Source organism: Dinoponera quadriceps, unplaced genomic scaffold (assembly GCF_001313825.1).
Source record: "Dinoponera quadriceps isolate SergipeBrazil2010 unplaced genomic scaffold, ASM131382v1 scaffold1889, whole genome shotgun sequence".
Classification (NCBI taxonomy): domain Eukaryota; kingdom Metazoa; phylum Arthropoda; class Insecta; order Hymenoptera; family Formicidae; genus Dinoponera; species Dinoponera quadriceps.
In genome coordinates, this window is record NW_014557272.1 from 1,352,036 (window position 1) to 1,370,212 (window position 18,177).

Consider the following 18,177-nt stretch of genomic DNA (forward strand, 5'->3'; position numbering starts at 1 on the left):
CGCCTCACCTGAGCGGACGTTAAGAATGAAATAAGACTGGCGTAAGCGAAGAAACGAGCGGCATGAATCACGGACGCTTGACAGCGATACTCCGAAGCGGCGAAGCTCGATTTTCAGTAATAATACGTCATTCAATATTGATAAATGAGTCACGAGTAGCTAAGCGCAAGTTATTTTAATCGGCTAAACCAGGTGTCCATTTCGCCGGGCGCGGTTTACGCGCCAAGAGCGAAGCACACGGGTCGCTCGATTCAATAATGATTTCTATCCTGCCTGAATGCCTCTCGAACGTTAACTAACTAAGACCGACCTTGGCGACCTCTCGTTAATTAATAGCTGCCGAGCGATCTTCATTGCCCGGCAGCGCGGGTCTTAATGATCCCGTGCGTGTCGATATTAACCTAAATCGGTTATGAATCATAAACCTCATTCACGACCTCGTTTGTTACGAGCGCGACGTTTAAACACCTACAACATCTGGACTGCTGGACAAGGACACCGCGGTATAGCGTATCCGATTCATTATACAACAAGAGAGAGAGAGAGAGAGAGACAGAGAGAGTGAGATCCAGCGTTCGCCGCGCGTGGAAGACGCGCGAATGTAAATATACTGCGCGCAAGGATTATCGCCGCGTATGCCACCGCACGCGTGCTACTCGCGAGGGTCCTCCTCGGGTCGCCGGCGAGTGCTGGAAATCCGTTAAATATGGAAATTCCTCCGACTCGTAAAAGCAGAATTCACGTGACAAAAAAGAAGGCAAAAAATTCCCGAAATAAAAGCTTCTATTCAACGTTAGTGGGTACTTCCGACTGTCCGTTACCGAGCGACTCTGCCTTGTTAACTTTAACTCAATTTGAATTATTCAAATCGTATCTCTCGGCGGCACTCGTGCGTCCGAACGTATCCGTAACTTGCTTCCGATCGAAGTGCACATACACACACACACACACATACCACGATTACGCCCTTTACTCCCACTCACGGTACCGCGTCTTCCTCTCTCTTTCTCTCTTTTCACCTCTCCTATTCTCTCTCTTTCTCTCTTTCTCATGTAGTGTAGCGCGCGTTCGATCGCACTCACCCGTCGCAAGTGCGTGACAACCGCGCAAACACGTCGGTCGTTGTAACGGCGCGACCGGTAAGAAAAGTAACGAGACACGAGAGGGAGGGAGAGAGAGAGAGAGCTCCAAGTACCTCCTCGATCTCGTAGGTCTGCAGCAGATGAGTCGAGGCCATTAACCCCCTGATTGACCCCAGCATTCTCCTCTTAATCAGGCCACCTTTCCCACCGACGTGGTCCCTCGACGCTTCAACGTCAGCCGCCGTCATCGTAGTCGTCGCCCCGTCGTTCTCCGTGTCCGAACAGAGTTTGTCCATGCTGAAGGACACCGGCTGCGGCTGCAGCCTCGACCTGCCCTCCAGGATGTCGTCTGAGCTGGCGGTCTTCTGTCTCAGGTTGCCGCGCAGCTGCCGCGACCGACGTTCCGACGCGCCAACACCGTTCGCCGACGCCTTGCCCGAGTCGGGCGACGCCGACGCCGGCCTCTCCACGTCGGAGACGTTTGCCTCTTCGGAGACAGACGAGAGACCGTACTCCTCCACTCTGGTGATCGAGCCGGACTCCTGCGTATGAGCTCGCGTCAGGTCGTAGAAACCGCGTTGCTTGTTCTTGCCGGACACCCCAGAAGCCTCGCTCTGTGTCTTCGAGCGAAAAATTCGCAATTGAAAGATCCGTCGAGACGATCGGGAAAAACGCACGAACGGGAAACCTCGTTTCGTTTTCATTTACATTCACGTTTTTGTGCTCACGCGGGTAAGTGTCGCGAGAGGTTCGCCTCTCTCGTGTTCGTTGCCGATGGATTGCGATTCAGAATGACCGAGGACGATCGAGGAGTCGAAGTCTCCTCCTCGATTGGAAATCGAGGAGTCGTGTCGTTTAGCCCCGAGAGGCGGTCCCGATGCTACCTTGGCATTAGTTACGGTTAACGGGGAACCTCAGGCGACGTATAAAGGGTTCGGAGTGAAAGCGGAGTGAAATTGTGGAAATGCGAAGTCACGTGTAAGTGACCCGCAATTCCTAAAGTCCGCTTCGAACGCGAGGTTGTGGCTCTTACTAATTACAAGTTCACTCCACTCTAATTCACTCCGAAACTTGCATATATGAATGAACCTGAGATTCTCTTCAATTTTTTTCACCTTCATCAATTCCGCGGTCTCTCTGGAATTACTTTCGACCTCTACAATTTCGATCCCCCGATCTGTTTTATCTATTCGCTATCTCAACCATCGCACCGAGATAAAAGATTGGCCGAATTGACGTGATAATGAACGAAACGCGTCTTGGAAACAGAATTTCTGGTTTCTAAGGCCGAATTTGGTTCGTAAGAATTAAATTTTTTTTTTATTTAATTTAATGTAATTTATTAACAGGTCAAAACTCATCTCTTAACAAAAAAAAATATATATATAAATAGAGTAATATATATTATTAATTAATTAGTAATGTTTCTTATGATAGCATTTTTAAATATATTAAGAAATAAAACAACATCCGAATATTGGTTAGCAAACATATTAATGCGATTAACAGTTTAAATCTTTCATACAATGTTCGGTGAACTGCGACATGAAAGAGTTCATTATTTCTTAAATTTCTAGCTGGAGTATGTAAACCAATTAGAGTAATGTTGAACTCAAAAATTAGACCATTTCAAAATTTAAATTTACTTCATGTACTTTTGATTTCTATTATTCCCTTTATTTTATGTAAAAAAAGGAAATTTCTCCTCGCTCATGCTATAAATAAAATAATAAAGTAAACAAAGTCCTGCCTCCTTCAATCGAAACGCATCTAGCTCATTCACTGTCACATCAATTCATCCAATCTTTTCCCCCGTACACTAACACATCGAATGCCGCTAATTTCCATCCTTCAAAAACTCAACTGAAAGATTGCACGACCAACGATACGATATGGATAAATTCAATCTTCAGTGCGCGCATTTCTCATCTTTTAATTGGTTCCCTAATGATCGCACGGTTCGATTCGTTATACGCAGTTAATTACGTCTCGCGGGTAAATTAAGGAGATCCGTCGTCGGTATCGGTCAGTCCCGATGACCGTCGATGGCATTCGATGTGTTAATCAATATGTCGAGATTGCTCCTTTTTTACTATTTGTTATTCCCCCCTTTCCTGATTTTTCTCGCTTTTCGCAAAAATACGGATATTGCTTCGGCTACCTCGGCATTGAGCGCGCCGACCGCCTGCATCTTGGCGTGCCTGTTCACCACCTCGCCGAGCTTGGTCCTTTCCTCTCGCAACCAGTTGCGCATCCTGCCCCAGGCCTTGCCGAGCCGTCTCTTTTGCAGCTTGAGCCGCTTGCTGCGCTCCGAGCCGCCGCTCACCGACAACGCCGCCTCGTTCGGGCACTCCGGGTCAGAGTATGAGCCGGACATCGACGCGATGCCGGCGTCGTAGCCGTCGCTGTCGGACGCCCCGTAACTCCTTCTGCCCGACTTGAGCGACCTGGTCGACCGCTTCATCCGGTCGCCTTGGTTTCTCTTGGGTATATCGAGCGTTCCCCCCCGGACTTCCCCCGGGTTCTTTTGACAGCAATCGGTTGCTTCCTCATCTCGCGATACGTCTTGCTTCGCCGGCCTCGGCACGTCGTAAAGATCCTGACATACCGTCGGCGACGAGGAGGATTCGACGTCCGTTTCGTCTCTTCGTTGCTCCGAAGAGACCGAATTATTGCCCGAGACGGCGTTTTTGGGAAGATCGTACAGTTGATCAGCCGCCGAGCAGTCGACCTGATCGCTCGTGTCGACCTCCAGGATGACGACCTCCTCTTCATCGGCGGTTTCCGGGTGGAACTTCTCGTCCGCACGTAGGAAACTGAAGCTTATCGTCGGCACCCCGTCGCTGTCGGTCTTCACCACCGCAGTGGCGTTCAACTCCACCGTGGAACTGTGCCTCTTCCGGCTGTCCCGGTTGTCGTTCGCGCGACAACCCTCCGGAGCTGTCTCGAGTGGCGAGGACGTCTCCGCGCAGACCTTGCTCAGGCTGTTCAACGCCGCTTCTACGTTATTCTGGTACAACGCCTCGCCGTTGTTGGAGGACCAGGCTCCTCCAACGCTCGGATCCTTCTCCGAGGACTTCCCCCGGCGGCCGGTTTCCATGTTGCCGTCGATGAATTTCACACCCGTGTCCTTCTCCGCGAAGGACAAGATAATTTCCGACTCCTTCTCGTCTCCCTCCTCGCGTTCCTTCGCGTCGAATTCTTCGCCGCGGCCCGCGTCCTCGCGGAACTCGCGGCAGTGAACGATGATAGGCGCCGGAACGTCGTACCACGTCGTCGTCGCGACGCCCACGCTGTTGTTCAAGGTCGAGCTCTTCGTGGGAGACCTCAGAGCCGTCAGAACGTGCCTAACCTCGTTCATCTCCGTTCGGCGACGCTATATATAGATCGAGATCGAGACTCCTCCGCGTGGAATCGATCCGCTCGGATCTCTCTTCCCTTCGCGTTTCGTTTCTTCCTCTCCCTCCTCGAGATCCTATCGAGATCCCGTTGCGAGAAACTCCACTAAGCCGCGATCGAATCAAGGCGAGCAACGGTGAAGCAAAACGTGTCTCGAAAATGCGCGCAGCTGTTATCGCGAGCGGGAAGAACCCTGCCGCCTGTCGTCGTGACGTTCATTTTCCCGTCTAGCTGAGCGGAAAAGGTCTCTCTCTTGCATCGAAAAGACGTCTTTACGGCAATAAGACGTCCCAAGACGTCGTAAACACCTCTTTTAGACGTCCTAAAAGCGTCGAAATCACAATTATTTGCTACATTTATTACATACCCTTACATGTTGTCCTTTAATCTTATTCATGGTGTCCCAGGTTTTTCCGTACACACTTCAATAGTTTTACATTCTATGAGCAGGAATAAGAAAAATTTGTTATATAAACATACGGCCCGAAATGCGTTATTAGAAAATTATAGGAAAAATGTGAAATCTGCGAGAAACAATTTCACCTATGTTTATACATGTCCGTCTATACGTTACAATTGAACTGACGTCGAAAAACTGTTTCCCGAACAGCATGTGGATTTTCATGATATGTGTGATCATACATGAACGTTACGATAATTGAATCTAAGTATTTTTCGTTTCTCTCTGAACGTCTTCGATCAGTCCCTGATCGTTCGTAAAGGGAGAACGCGTTGATAGCCTCAATTGATCGTTGGTCTCCGAGCGGGATGCGCGCGAACAGACGTCGCGAGGTTCTCGTTACCGAAGAATCCGTGATTCGCGCGAGGTTTTTGCCCGGCACCGAGAAGTTTCCTTTCATACGACACGTAACAGTCCGGTAACCGTTCGCAAGCGGCTCTTTCATAGCATTTTACTTTACGACGCGATTTTACGAGCAATGCGCGCACTCGCCGATGGCGCAAACGTTTTTCCCTATCGCACGCGAAGTTCCATGTCGCGCGAATGCCCGGCGACGCACAACTATTATTTATTTCTGCTGTCGTCCCTTTCCTCGGCTGCGCGACACCGCGTCTCGTTTTATCGCCGGGCCGTCCACGTGATCCCGCGAGCCTCGCTCTTATCGCAAGCACACCGACGACGCCTGGCGACTCCTGCGTCCTATGTCCCACAAATTGTGATTACAAGGACATACCCCCGGCAATCCCTTGCGAATTTCACTTATCGCGACGATATCGTGACGCGATACCTCCGGCGGTTCCGGCGAATTTCGCACTCACAGGCACTCACGGGCACTCCCGAGAGCACGATTTCCGCGTGTCGTCCTGCGCGCTTCGCACGATTCGCGCCTCGAGGCGCGCGTGACGCGGCAAATCGCGAGGAAGAAACGTCGGACAGACGCTTCGCGTTACGGTAACGGCCTCGACAATGACGGGTTTCGCGGCGCCGCGGAATCGCCACTCTCCCGCCGCGCGAATTCGCGCGACATTCGCGACGAGAGATAAAGAAAGCGACGTCGGGCAATAAATTTACCACGGACGCGTCATCGCGTGGTGTTCCTCGTCTCACGTTTACCCACCTCCTTTCCTTCCCCGGCTTCACCTTGGCTCTCGACGCGCGGCTCACGTGGAAGCGCGCGCAACGGCGTCGCGAGTGATGGAATTCGAACGGTGTCGACCGCTCGAAGATTGTAAGCACGCGCGCACACTCGCGCGAACGTGTTATTCGAGCATGACGAGTATGTCGACGATGACGAGTACGGCGGATGGACAACGGAGCAACAACGGACGAGCGAACGGATGAACAAACGAACGAATGGTCACACCTTCCTCGGTGGCCGGTGTTACGCAATTGCGAGCGCGATTCGCAGGAACGCGCCGGGTGGCAGCAACGCGTTCCAATTTCGCTCGGAATTGCCCGGATAGTCGTTATCCGTCTTGTTCTCTCTCTTTTCCTTTTCTTTCGTTCCGTCTATCCCGCGCCTGCGTCTGTCCTTCTTCTTTCCTCATTACTTCACGCTCCCGTTGCACGAGTTGCGCGCATCACTCGCGTCCCGACGTCACGTCGCGCACTGGATAGCGCGAGACAAGCCTACCGCCGATGACGACCGGCCAGTTTCGCGTAACGAGCACAAAAAGCGGCCGCCACCTCGCAGCAACGACGCGTAGCAGCGCGAATTCACGCTAACGCGCTGAATTCGCGATTGTACCCTCGCGTCGACGGAAATGACGCTCGACGATGCGAATGAATCGCGAGCGGAACATACGCGAGAGAGCACGCGAGAGCGAGTTTTATCATTTCTATTTCGTTCGACATTTATTTCGCCAGACTGACGGCGAACGCAAGTTTCTGCATTTTTATTATTTACCGCTTCGAGCCGGCGAAGGTCGCGGTAGATAAATCGAACTTTGACGCTTCTGACGTGCCAAATTCGAACCGTGAAATCTGACATACTCTACTAAGCAGCTGTCAAGTAAATAGACGATACTACTCGATATCGAGTCTCGACAATCGATCTGATATCACGTTCACTGCACTCGATATACAACGATTTAACTGGCACTTCTGAGGCTCCGACGGGACTCGGGCGTCCGGGGATGATTTTTCGCGCGAATTTCGCGCCCGACGGTCGCTCGAGTCTCGCGGGATCATTGCAGGTTCGATATTTCTCGCGCTTCAAGTGTCGATAACGTCGCGACGAACGCGAGCGGCTGAATCCGCGCGGTTTTTACGACGCGCTCGTGCCGGAGCGACGCTTCGCCGACGACTGCCGACGCGGCTGGAAGCCGTATTATACAACCGCGGGCGAACAATTATGTGTCCGTATTACGGCGCGTGTACACACATTGCACAACCGGCGCCGCGCGCGTCGCGTCGCTCCGCGTCGCATAGCGCGGCGATCTCGCGCAGCTGCAACGCCGCGTTGTGTCCGCGAAGAGACTCGCCGATCCGATCTCTAATTAACGAAGATTGCGCGCCCCCTCTTCATTCTTAAGCGCTTCGCTATCAACAAAGCTATCATCTCGAGAAATTGTCCGATGTTGCACTTGACTTTCGCGGTCAGTAAGGCGTCGGGTTTTCTTAGCCGCGAATTTCTACGCTTTCGATTTAATTCTCTCGGTTTCTCATCGCCACGATAATAAATGGAGAAAGACGGAGGTAAACAGAAGTCCGCGGTATTAAAATAGGATTTTGCAGGAGCAGTGAATTATTACGTATCAGTCCCGGTGGTTTTTTTTTTTGATACTTCGCTGAATACCCGCAGATGACGGCGCGTTTAGTCCTCCCGTAAAACTGAAATAGAACTCGAAATTCCTACGCTCCGTGTTCGCTTTGCATTCCGCTCTCTGTGTAAAAGGTGTAAAAATCGAGGCTTCAGAGACCTGCGTTCTCACTGTTTCTAGAATAAGCAACGTCGCGTTGCAACGAAAATAGAGGCTTCGCGGACCAACGCTAATTCCTCGCGAAGTCCTCTGTTTAGTCCCTAAATAGCCGCGCGAGACACTTTGACACTTTCGGCATTCGACAAACATTACTACAATAAATAAAAGGCCGCAAGATGTGCGTAAAAATATACAAAATATTTTCAAACACAATACACCTGTGTATGTTATATATGATATGTATAATTTCATTTCATTTGGATTTATTCACGGGAATTGCATCCCTTTGGTGATAAAATACACAATAAGAATTCGGGAATACAAAACATTTATATGAGCAATGATTTTATGATAGAAGATTTGAACGTAGCCAAAGACATAAAACTAATATCGATGTTGCTACCCAAATCGTTCGCGTGAATCGCCTTTGTATTTAAGGGTTTGCATTTACCGTATAGAGTGCGATGCAATCCAATCGAAAAAAGGGGATGATTTTTTTAGAGCTCGAGGGAGAACATTAATTGAGACCAGCCTCAACAATGAAAAGCATTCTATTAACTCTCTTAGTACTTTATAAAAGAAAATTAGGTCACTCCACAAAATCTCTCCTATCTTTAAAAAGATAACACGGAGATAATACGGAGTATAAATTATGTACGATATGGTACAAGTTCGAGAGACATTCCTCGATACATTCCCGAGTAAATTCCGCTTGTCTCTCGCGACCGAGCTATTTGTCAGTTCGCACGTCGTCGGCCAATCTCGGTTTCCATCAGTTTCACCTTCACGTGCGACAGCTAAATGTCAAGGTATATTTCTACGATCCAGGTTCAGTGTTCTCGATCGTATCACCAATTGCGTATCAAAATTCGACGTTAGAGCGCGTGACAGTGACACGTCAGAAATGTTGGTCCCCCTAACACACTTTTATCCACGAACGACGTACGGTATTCGCATGCAATCACGTATCGGTAACACACATATAGCAAATACGAACATCGTTGTAGCTTTGATATAGTATCGAGATATAAATCGAAGCGTTTTTCTTCCTGCACTGCTCGCGGGAAACACCAGACTTCCTACAAGGATTTTAAACTGCCCGTCGAACACGCTCACTCGCGCGCGTTCGCGCGAGCGCGCACGCGGTAGCACCCGACACACAATCGCAATTCGCGCGACATACACACATACACACCGCCGCCTCCGCCGATGCACAGGTGCGTAATCGGAGCGACGCGCGTAAAACGCGCATACGTGCGCGAGCGCTGCAGCCAAGTTACTGCAGTTGCAAGCCCGTGTCGTTGCGGGAACGAGTGCGGGAAATGTGCGAGGTCCGGCGGGTCGGAGGGGGAGAGAACTGGCACCGGTATAACCCCAAAACGAACGGCGAGCCAGTGGGTAGTTTTAAGGCGACTAACTGGTGTTTCTAAGCGGGGGGGATTACGCGCGTTTTCTGTTCTCCGGATTATATTTAGCCGCCGCTCTTAGAGCCGCTCGATCTCTCTTGCTCCCTTTCGTACGCCTGTTCGCATCACATAAAGAGAACCGCACGTGCGTCGTGCATGTACCGCCCCGATATCCTCGCGACTGATATGTACATCTATAGAGCTGCGATGAGAAAAAAAAAGGGAGAGGGAAGGAGAGAGAGAGAGAGAGAGAGAGAGAGGAAAACGAAAGCGACGTGTCGCGGCGGAATGCCCGCGAAGGAGGTGCACCTATATTTCCCCCCAAAACAAGGACGCAGTTTAATTAGAGGATATAACGTCGTGCTATGAAAATTTAACATATCAATAGCGAATATTCAAACGTCAGGTGGATATTTTTGGGATAGAAAGCCGTAAAGTCATGAAGAAATGGCAACACAGAATATACACTGATAGAAAATTATAGTTATTTTCGGCGCCAAATATATTCTTTTTTTATTTTAACCACAAAAATAATGAGAACCATCTTTCTAGTAAATATTACTATAATCCTTGTTGAAAAAAGTACCAGGTGGGAATTCATATAGGAAATCCATGTGGATTCCTATATGAATTTTCACAAACCATATGGATTCCTATATGGACTTTTATTATCCTATATGGACTTACATGAGGTCCATTGGATTTCCACGGGAATCCACTTGGAAATGTTCAACAAGAGTATCAGCGATAATAACATGCATATATTACTACTATACAGTATGTTACTACTATAAAATATGTTTGGCGCCGAAAATAACTATAACTTTTTTTATCAATATAGGAACAATCGCGAGCTGAATTTTTATATGACGCTTAAAATTTATCTCCATTTAAAAGTTTTATCACGCGATATAAATAACCAGAATAAATCGGAATGGTGAGCCGAGTGTCTCTGCGTTAAGCAAGCGGACTATTATACTATCGTCCGAGACATGTACGTGTATGTAACTTCGCGATAAGAGTCGACTGTTGAGACAAAAAGAACAAGCTGATACTTTACGAGCGACCGTCGACTGCCCGGCACGTTTGCATGTACACGGATGGAAATTTTACGGAGTCGTGGAGGAGATTTCTCGCGGCGAACACGCTCGCCTCGCGCGACCTTGCTGCAGGTGCGCGTGCGGTCAAAGGTACAATTGCGTGAAAAGCGCGTTCGCACCGCGTTCCCGTCATTTTCCTAACACGCCAACAAACAAGACGCGCGGTAGTAACTGACGAGCGTTAACGGTAGCGGAAAGATTCACGGTGCTCATCGCATTTGTCTCACGGAACGTGGATAGCGTTACGCTGTCGTCGTCAGGAGACCAATACAGAGCGGCAATCTCTAGTGGAGCTTTTTCGAACAGGAAATATTTCTCTTACTGTTGACGATAAAAATCACGATGACGAAGAACGTAACGTCACTCAGGAAAAATGGGCCTTATCACACGGAGAAAATTGCTCTTTGTTGATGATATGGACAATTAATACTCTTAACAAATTTTTCTGCTGTCCAAACAAATTTTTTGCTGTCTAAGCAAATTTTTTTCTGCTGTCAAACATTTGCTTGACAAACATTTGATGTTCTAACAAAATTTGTTTCTTCTGTGCACGGTCTTTAACTTCCTTACGCATATTTTCTATCGTTAATTATGAGAAATAGGTTCGCAGTCGCGAATCGCTGGAAATCACGCCGCATGTGCCGAACGGACGAGATGAAGCGGTCTGAAAAATGTAGCAGACAACGTAACGACAAATCGCGCCCGAGAGGTGCCGAGAAAGCGGCGTTACAGGAAACGCAGCGCGGGACCAGGAAAATCGTTTATGTGAAATTAATAGAGCAGTCCACCTTTCGTAGACTCGTTAGTGCAAACGACTCGACATTATAGATATTAGCGTAGCCGCCTTGTAACGAGCCATCGCGTATATTAAAAACAGAAGACGTAATTATTGCTAACGATTCCAATTATTCACAAATGCTATTCCTCGCGCCACGTTTTAATCCTTGCTGAAAGTTCCTGCTTCTTCGTTACAGCCGTACCGAACTACGACGTTCAGCAGCGAGAAATCGTGTGTGTTTTTTTCTTGCATTGCGTATCGAAATAAATTATTTTTTTATACATGTCACCCGTGTACGACTCTATGAATTAGTCAAATTTAATCGAAGATTCCCTTTTAAGAATCTCGATTAATTATCACGAACTCCATTTTCGCTGAAAATATAAGATACGTATAGATTCAATTATATGTGCTTATTAATACGGAATAACAAAAAATGAGAAGTTCTCGGTGTAATAATTTATACTATCAAACGCAAATTAAATAAAATGTGAAAAAAAATTAATTAATTTGGGCGAACATCGTGAAAAAAATTCACACAACCTGTCGTCTTTGATGTAGTAATTTGATACGACTACAGAAAAACTGGGAGCCTTAAATCGCTTATAAATGATCGGTTCCTGTATTTGCAGCTTTTTCAGGTGGCTACTTTATAAAGATTATGTAAATTAATTTCCATTTTAATACTAATAATATTTATATATTGCAGTGTATGTATAATGGCTACAATCATAAACAAGAAAGATTTCCTTCGTCCTCCCCCCTCCCCCACTTTTTTCGCTGAAAGAACAATACTTGGAATTGCAATGAGACAGAAGTAATGTTGTCAGAAATGACTCGATACCTGGCGATAACGAAAAGTCATTTTACTCGAGAGATTACGACACGGACTTGGAAAAAACGGTACGCGGGTTTAGCGCCGATGGTTTCGCGAATATTACTCGCGTTTCGGTTGTCGTTAGGAAATAATGTGAGAAACGAAAAGAAACGATCTCCTCGTTACTTGCGGAGAGAGGCGTTTTTGTAAACTTCGCACATTGAATTACGAGCGTGTCAAGATAATGACGTGTACATGAGCAATATCGTTCTTATCATTACCTGTATGACACACGACATTCTTTCGCACCGCTACACGTTGTGTTCCTTTGTGTAAAAATATCGTGACGTAAAATAATACTTGTCGATAAATTTACAACTTAAACAATTTATGTCACTTAGCGAGAGAATCACTTAACTCGCCGAAATTCTCGTGAAGACAACCCATATTTTCCGCGAAGGACACATCGTGAAAATTTCAGATCCATTTAAAATTCAAAATTTTAGGTCCATATAGGTGCTAGAAATCATTTATTTCGCGAGTTGCAGTATTTGTAAGTTGATTTATTTAAATATTATCGAGAGAAAAGAGACGTCTTTATAAAATCGTAAATATAATTTTTCGCTAATTTCCGCAATTTACCTACTTTGACGAAGTCGAGAACTATATCGCGATCTCGGCCTACGACCGTCAACACACACCTTTGACGGGAAACCTCGAATCCGCGGCAATTTCGTGCGGAAAAGTGGCACGAGGGCGAAAACTTCGGCGAATTCATCAAATCATCCTACTGATCTCCTTCCACACGCTCTTCTATATCTACGAACTACTTTCTCGCCGGAATCTTGGCATTCTGTCTTATGACAATGCGGTTCTCCGCGACTTCTCGGGCGAGTTAAAATAGGCGCGAGTCGGTCAACCGTGAGCGCGAAATCGGTATATCGTTCGTGTCCGATAAATTCTAAATTACAAGACGAAGTCTTGTCTTTCATCGGTATTCATTTATCATAGAACCATTTTAGATAGCTCGGTTCTCAAGTGTACATTAGTATATATTAAAGAATCAAAACAAAAGCGTATATTTATCATGAATATATATATAACTCCGGTGCTTTTTAATCAACATTTCATCATTGTGTAAAATAGAAATTGACTCATGTTAATTCTCATAAATCACACGGAGAAAAATTTCTTGCTACCACAGGAAGTTATTCGTTATTATTGCGATGGAAAAAAGACTTGTCAGAGTTAATTGTAATTATTAATTGCCAATTATGCCAACTAAATTTTATTGCTGTCGCACCGACGTTTTGCTACAACAGCAAAATTATTCTTTCCGCGTAACAAATCTTTTTTTATCGTCACTGCAGCAATAAACAACGGCAAACAATTTTTCTCCCTGAATAAAATAATAAAAAGAAACAATGATCGTGTGATATATATTGCACATTTGTATAATGTGGTACATTGAATAATCTCAGGGACTAATTTTAACTTTCTTCTTGTGCGCCAACGGTACATACGGTCCGAAAGAAACGCGCGAATTCGGCGAGAACCCGTACGTACCGTGCGCACGCACTTTTTCATGGACAGATGTAAAGTGACGTGCGTGGTTCTCCAGTGTGGCGGATTTCGAACACGTGTCGCGTATCCGGCATATTGAGGAACGAAGCCGAATAAAATGCACGGTAATAATAGCGCGCGCGCGCGTCGTCTTCGCCTCGGCCATTGTACGTAGGTACTTGAATACTCACGTGGGAGTCCTGCGGGGCCTTCGGGCGGATCCAACCGGAGAACCAGTGACGTGAGACCGGAAACATTCTAGTCTCGTGACGACTTAACGTGCCTCCATATACGGTACTGTTGTGTTGTTTTGTTGCACCGTCGCCGACTGTCGCGGATAAAACGTCGGAAAACGAATATCAAACGGAGAGCGGTGTCTGACACGCCAGCCGATTATGTCTCTCAGTAATTAATATTAATGAGCATTAATGATTTCCTCTCTCTCTCCTCCTAGCACATGATAACACCATTAGTTATGATAGTATTTAGTATTCAGTAGAAATTGACGTCGACGTGGAATTTCGACGGGACGAGCTTTTGATGGCACTTGATAGACACGAGAGAACATATATAGCGCGCATATATATGCGCGAACATATATATTAATTATGTTAATGAATTTATCACACGTTGATTTTATATCGGTGGAAAAATATGCTGTCGAGATAAATGTGAAGATAAACATGTAAATGAGTAATTACGAAAAGGATCCAGCGCAGCATCGATGCTTGAACACACTGAGATTACACCTGTTTCGATCCGCGAAACCTGATCCGATTGCCGTTATTATACATCACTGAACCAGTCGAGAATCAAGAAAGGATAACTCGTGACCGATGGTTTCCCCATGTCTCGAAACAATCGTATGATTCTGCTCGATTGTGAAACATCGCGAATCGCCACTAAGGCTTCCAGCCGACATAGCGCGCGAGCTAAAGATAAAAACGGACTGATGATAATACGGCATCGCGTAAAATCATCCGTGTCTTATCGGTATTAACTGTAGAGTCGACGAATTTGTCAAAGGTGCCGAATTCACTTGCTTCTCTCTCTCTCTCTCTCTCTCTCTCTCACCTGCCTTTTAATCAGCTCTGAGTGTATTCGACCAGAGGGAATTACGCGATGACAGATCGACAATCGAATTCATTTATGTATACAAGTGCTCTGTAATGCATACTTAAAGGTCACCGCTTAAAACTCAAAACAAATGTACGTCCGGTTAGAGATAAAAGAGATCCCTGAAGACATCATTCAAATGAAAAATTTGCACGCGTAAGGAACAACTTTCGAAATATTTATTACGGATTTTGATCGTGCAATTTTTAACTTTTATGTTTAATTTTGAGGAGATGTTCTAAAGCTCAATCCTGCAATAAATTAATCGATGTTGACGCGTGTAGAAATGACTAAGGATTTTCACGTGTCGAGAACGGCGCGCGAGAGAATAGAATCAGTAAGGCCGCAGTCGGTGGGAAGACCTGTAATTACGAGAGACGAAGAAGGGTGGCATAATTTTGAACTCTTTTACAGTAAACCGAAAGTAGCTCGAGCCATAAGGAACGAAAAAAAAAGTGAGACCCAAATCGGACACGTTTCTTTGCTCGCGTTTCCTTGTAAATACGAGTCGAGCTTGAAGTACGCGCTTTTTCCACACGTTCATTTACAATGATGTTCTTCGCCGCTACTTTCTCCGTTCCGTTCTCGCGGGGAGATGCGTAAAAGTCGAATGCATAAAGCACGCTTGCGAGAGGCTTTCCTCTCCGGTGTAGACCGTAAAACGGGGAACGCGCCGTAGATGGCGGCTGTAATTGACGCGTGTAAAATCGCTGGGCTTACCGTTTCTCTTCGTCAGTCTAGTTTCGGTGGAACGGTGAAACACAGGAGGGCATTAAAAGAAACGTTATCCTCGGATAATTGCGCGTGCACTGTAAAACCCGGCAGCGTCCATCCCGCGGGATAACCGCCGTACGGCACGCCGGTGCGTAACGCACGTGTGCGGAGAGCCGCGCGAATTCTGCACCGTTCGGCCAAGTGTTCTTCTTTGCGCAGGATGTCTCGTTCACCTACTTCGTCGTTCAGGTTCTTCGATAAACTTTCGAAGTCGGCTGCGCGTCGGCTAATATTTGGTGAAAGGCGAATAATTACCGCCTGTTAGCCCCGTACGCGCGTATAAACTATATTGCCGGTGAAAAAAACACGAGACGAATAATGGCCTCTCCTAGCATTTCCACTCGACTAAAGTGGACTTCAAATTTGTCAACGACAATCCGACATTAAGCGGAGGAAACATGATAACGGCCGGCCGTCCTATCGATAGTATCAACATAGATAACAGTGAAAATTAAGCGTCGTTTAGACGGACACGAACGAGGTTCTCCCGATGACGAAAGTGGTGCACGCATGACGACAACGAATCGATTACGCGTTCGACGCTGCGGTGTCAACGAGTTCTCGACTTGCGACAATTTGCGCGTCGCTTCGTCAGATACGTCGCACGGCAACGAGAGAGAGAGAGAGAGTGTCGCCGGTGTAAAGTTAGCAACTCGTTTTTTTTTCACGCAGGTGCTATTTGCACTCGAAATAGTTCAGTAATTCCCAATAGATTATAGCAGTAATTTGCACGGAAGAAAAGGAATTAGCTATCCGTATAATAAAACTGAAATTTAGTCACCGGATTTAATTTTTAGTTGTGAAAATTAAAAACTAGGTATAGAAAGAAAAATATTAAAAAAAGCTAAATTAACTAAATTTCAGTTGTATTGTATGGGCAGCTATTTTTTACTTGTGGAAGCTACTTCTTTTTTCCGTGTGGCTGAATTAGTTCAAAAATTATGTAAAAATGATTAAAGACCGGAATTCTCGCTAAAACATATCAAGAACTCTAGAACTCTTCTGTAAGATTAATTAATTCAAATGACTTCTCTTTGCAATGCGTATTTCACGACACTATTTATCTTTCATGCAAGAGAAAGAGATTATTTCAGAAAGAAAGAAATTTCTAATTAATTAACTTTGATTATGTATTCTTATCTTACAATCAGATTATGTAATTTTTCATGCTTTCCTAACGATTGGAATAATATCGGACCACGTAAATAACCTTCGACAAAGACGGAATCAAGCACTTATCTTCCGCAAACATTTGCATTAAGATTCGACAAGCCACGCATTAATTAGAAACACGTATAATTATCAATCAACGATGAGATATACATCGGACTAAGCTCTATTGTAAAGTGTTTCATGCGGAAATCAATTAAAAGGAAAAAAGGCGGAAGAATTACGTATGACTCAACCCGATATTTATCTGAAGTACCGCCACGAACCGTAGGGACCATCGGAGAAACCCCACGACAGGGAACAATAGCACACGTCGCAGCAAAACGAAGAAGACCTCACCGTTTGAACAGGTAAGTTCCTCGGCGGACGGACGTTTTTTATCGGGAGGTAATCAATACGGCGGTATCGCGTAGCGGTACCCCGTGGTAGCCGTGCCGCCGTCATCGCCGCGGCTAACCGGAAACGAGCCGTCCACCGGAACCGGGTTCTTTCACAATCCGCTCGAGCCGTGACAAGCGCAAAAAAGGACACGCGCGCTGGCTCTAAGTACACGGCACGAGCGTGCTATTAACGCGCGTCTCCCAGGAAGAGGCTCGATCTGTCTGAGAATTATCGTTACGGACATCAATCGCGACGTTTTTAAAGGTTGCGCTCGGTCGACCGACGGAATACCGACGATACAAAATGATATCTGTACACGACGAGATGTACCTTCGCGCAATTAAGTACGAATGAGCATCGATCGCAACGATGTTATCATGTTTGATCGATAGTCCGGTGTCAAATTTTACAGTGGAGTGCGCGTCGATCGACGGATGTAAATGTCTGCGAATCTGTAAAATACACTGATGTGCGAAACCGCCGGATCTAAAAATCCGTGTGGGCTATTAATAGAGATTCGGTTTTCGGTTTCAAATGGTTATTAATAGAGAACTCGGAGTTTTGTGGCTCCACGAATACTCGGATTAATGTATCGGCGGATTTTTTTTTTTTTTCATTTATTGATCTATCGAGACTCGTCGATTTTGAACTTTTACAGTTAGTGGATCTTAGGTCCGTCAATCTTCCTACAGACAAATATTCCGTTAAGTCCTCGATAATTCGTGCTCTTTTTCTGTTTATACATATTTGTGTGTGTGTGCGTGTGTGTAATATTTTACAATAAAACCCGTATCTTACATATGTGTGTCATTATAAATAATGACTTGTACTCCCAACCAATAGACAGCTTTCTGACTCTTCCCGCGAGAGTGTACGGAAGAAGTAAATATTTGCTATTTGCGTTGAAAGTTATTTACGGCTCGACCCACATACACAATAAAAATAGAAAAACCGCGGAAGTGTTTCGGAATTGCCTCGGTGAATAGTCGAATTTTTAAGTTCAAACCTCAAGATCCAATATAATCGTATGACAATATGAGACCTAATGTAAGTGATCATACTCGTATACGTAGCAGTTAAGAAAAAGGGAGAGGGAGAAACCCAAGCAGCAGCAAATATATCATATTTGAGTTAAGGTATCATTAAGCAAAATAAGAGTATCATTTTTAGGAATGCCGATCGCATGTAATCAAAACTGCGCTTTCACAAT

General features: G+C 45.9%; 1 protein-coding gene across 7 annotated transcripts in view; it reads right to left on the reverse strand.

Moving 5' to 3' along the window:
* LOC106748852 overlaps nucleotides 1-9,204 on the reverse strand; it is a 28,314-nt gene extending 19,110 nt beyond the window's left edge. The window contains exons 1-4 of one of the 7 annotated variants that reach the window (XM_014627744.1): nucleotides 9,058-9,204; nucleotides 8,314-8,941; nucleotides 3,244-4,921; nucleotides 1,196-1,702 (exon numbers count right to left, since the gene is read on the reverse strand). In XM_014627744.1, the coding sequence (XP_014483230.1) occupies nucleotides 1,196-1,702; nucleotides 3,244-4,443 (1,707 nt within the window). In that variant the 5' untranslated portion in view covers nucleotides 4,444-4,921; nucleotides 8,314-8,941; nucleotides 9,058-9,204. Of the gene's footprint in view, nucleotides 1-1,195; nucleotides 1,703-3,243; nucleotides 4,922-6,058; nucleotides 8,294-8,313 lie in introns of those variants that run through there. The other 6 variants (XM_014627743.1, XM_014627742.1, XM_014627749.1 and 3 more) reach the window with 6 other exon arrangements.
* Between the last annotated feature and the right edge of the window lie 8,973 nt (nucleotides 9,205-18,177).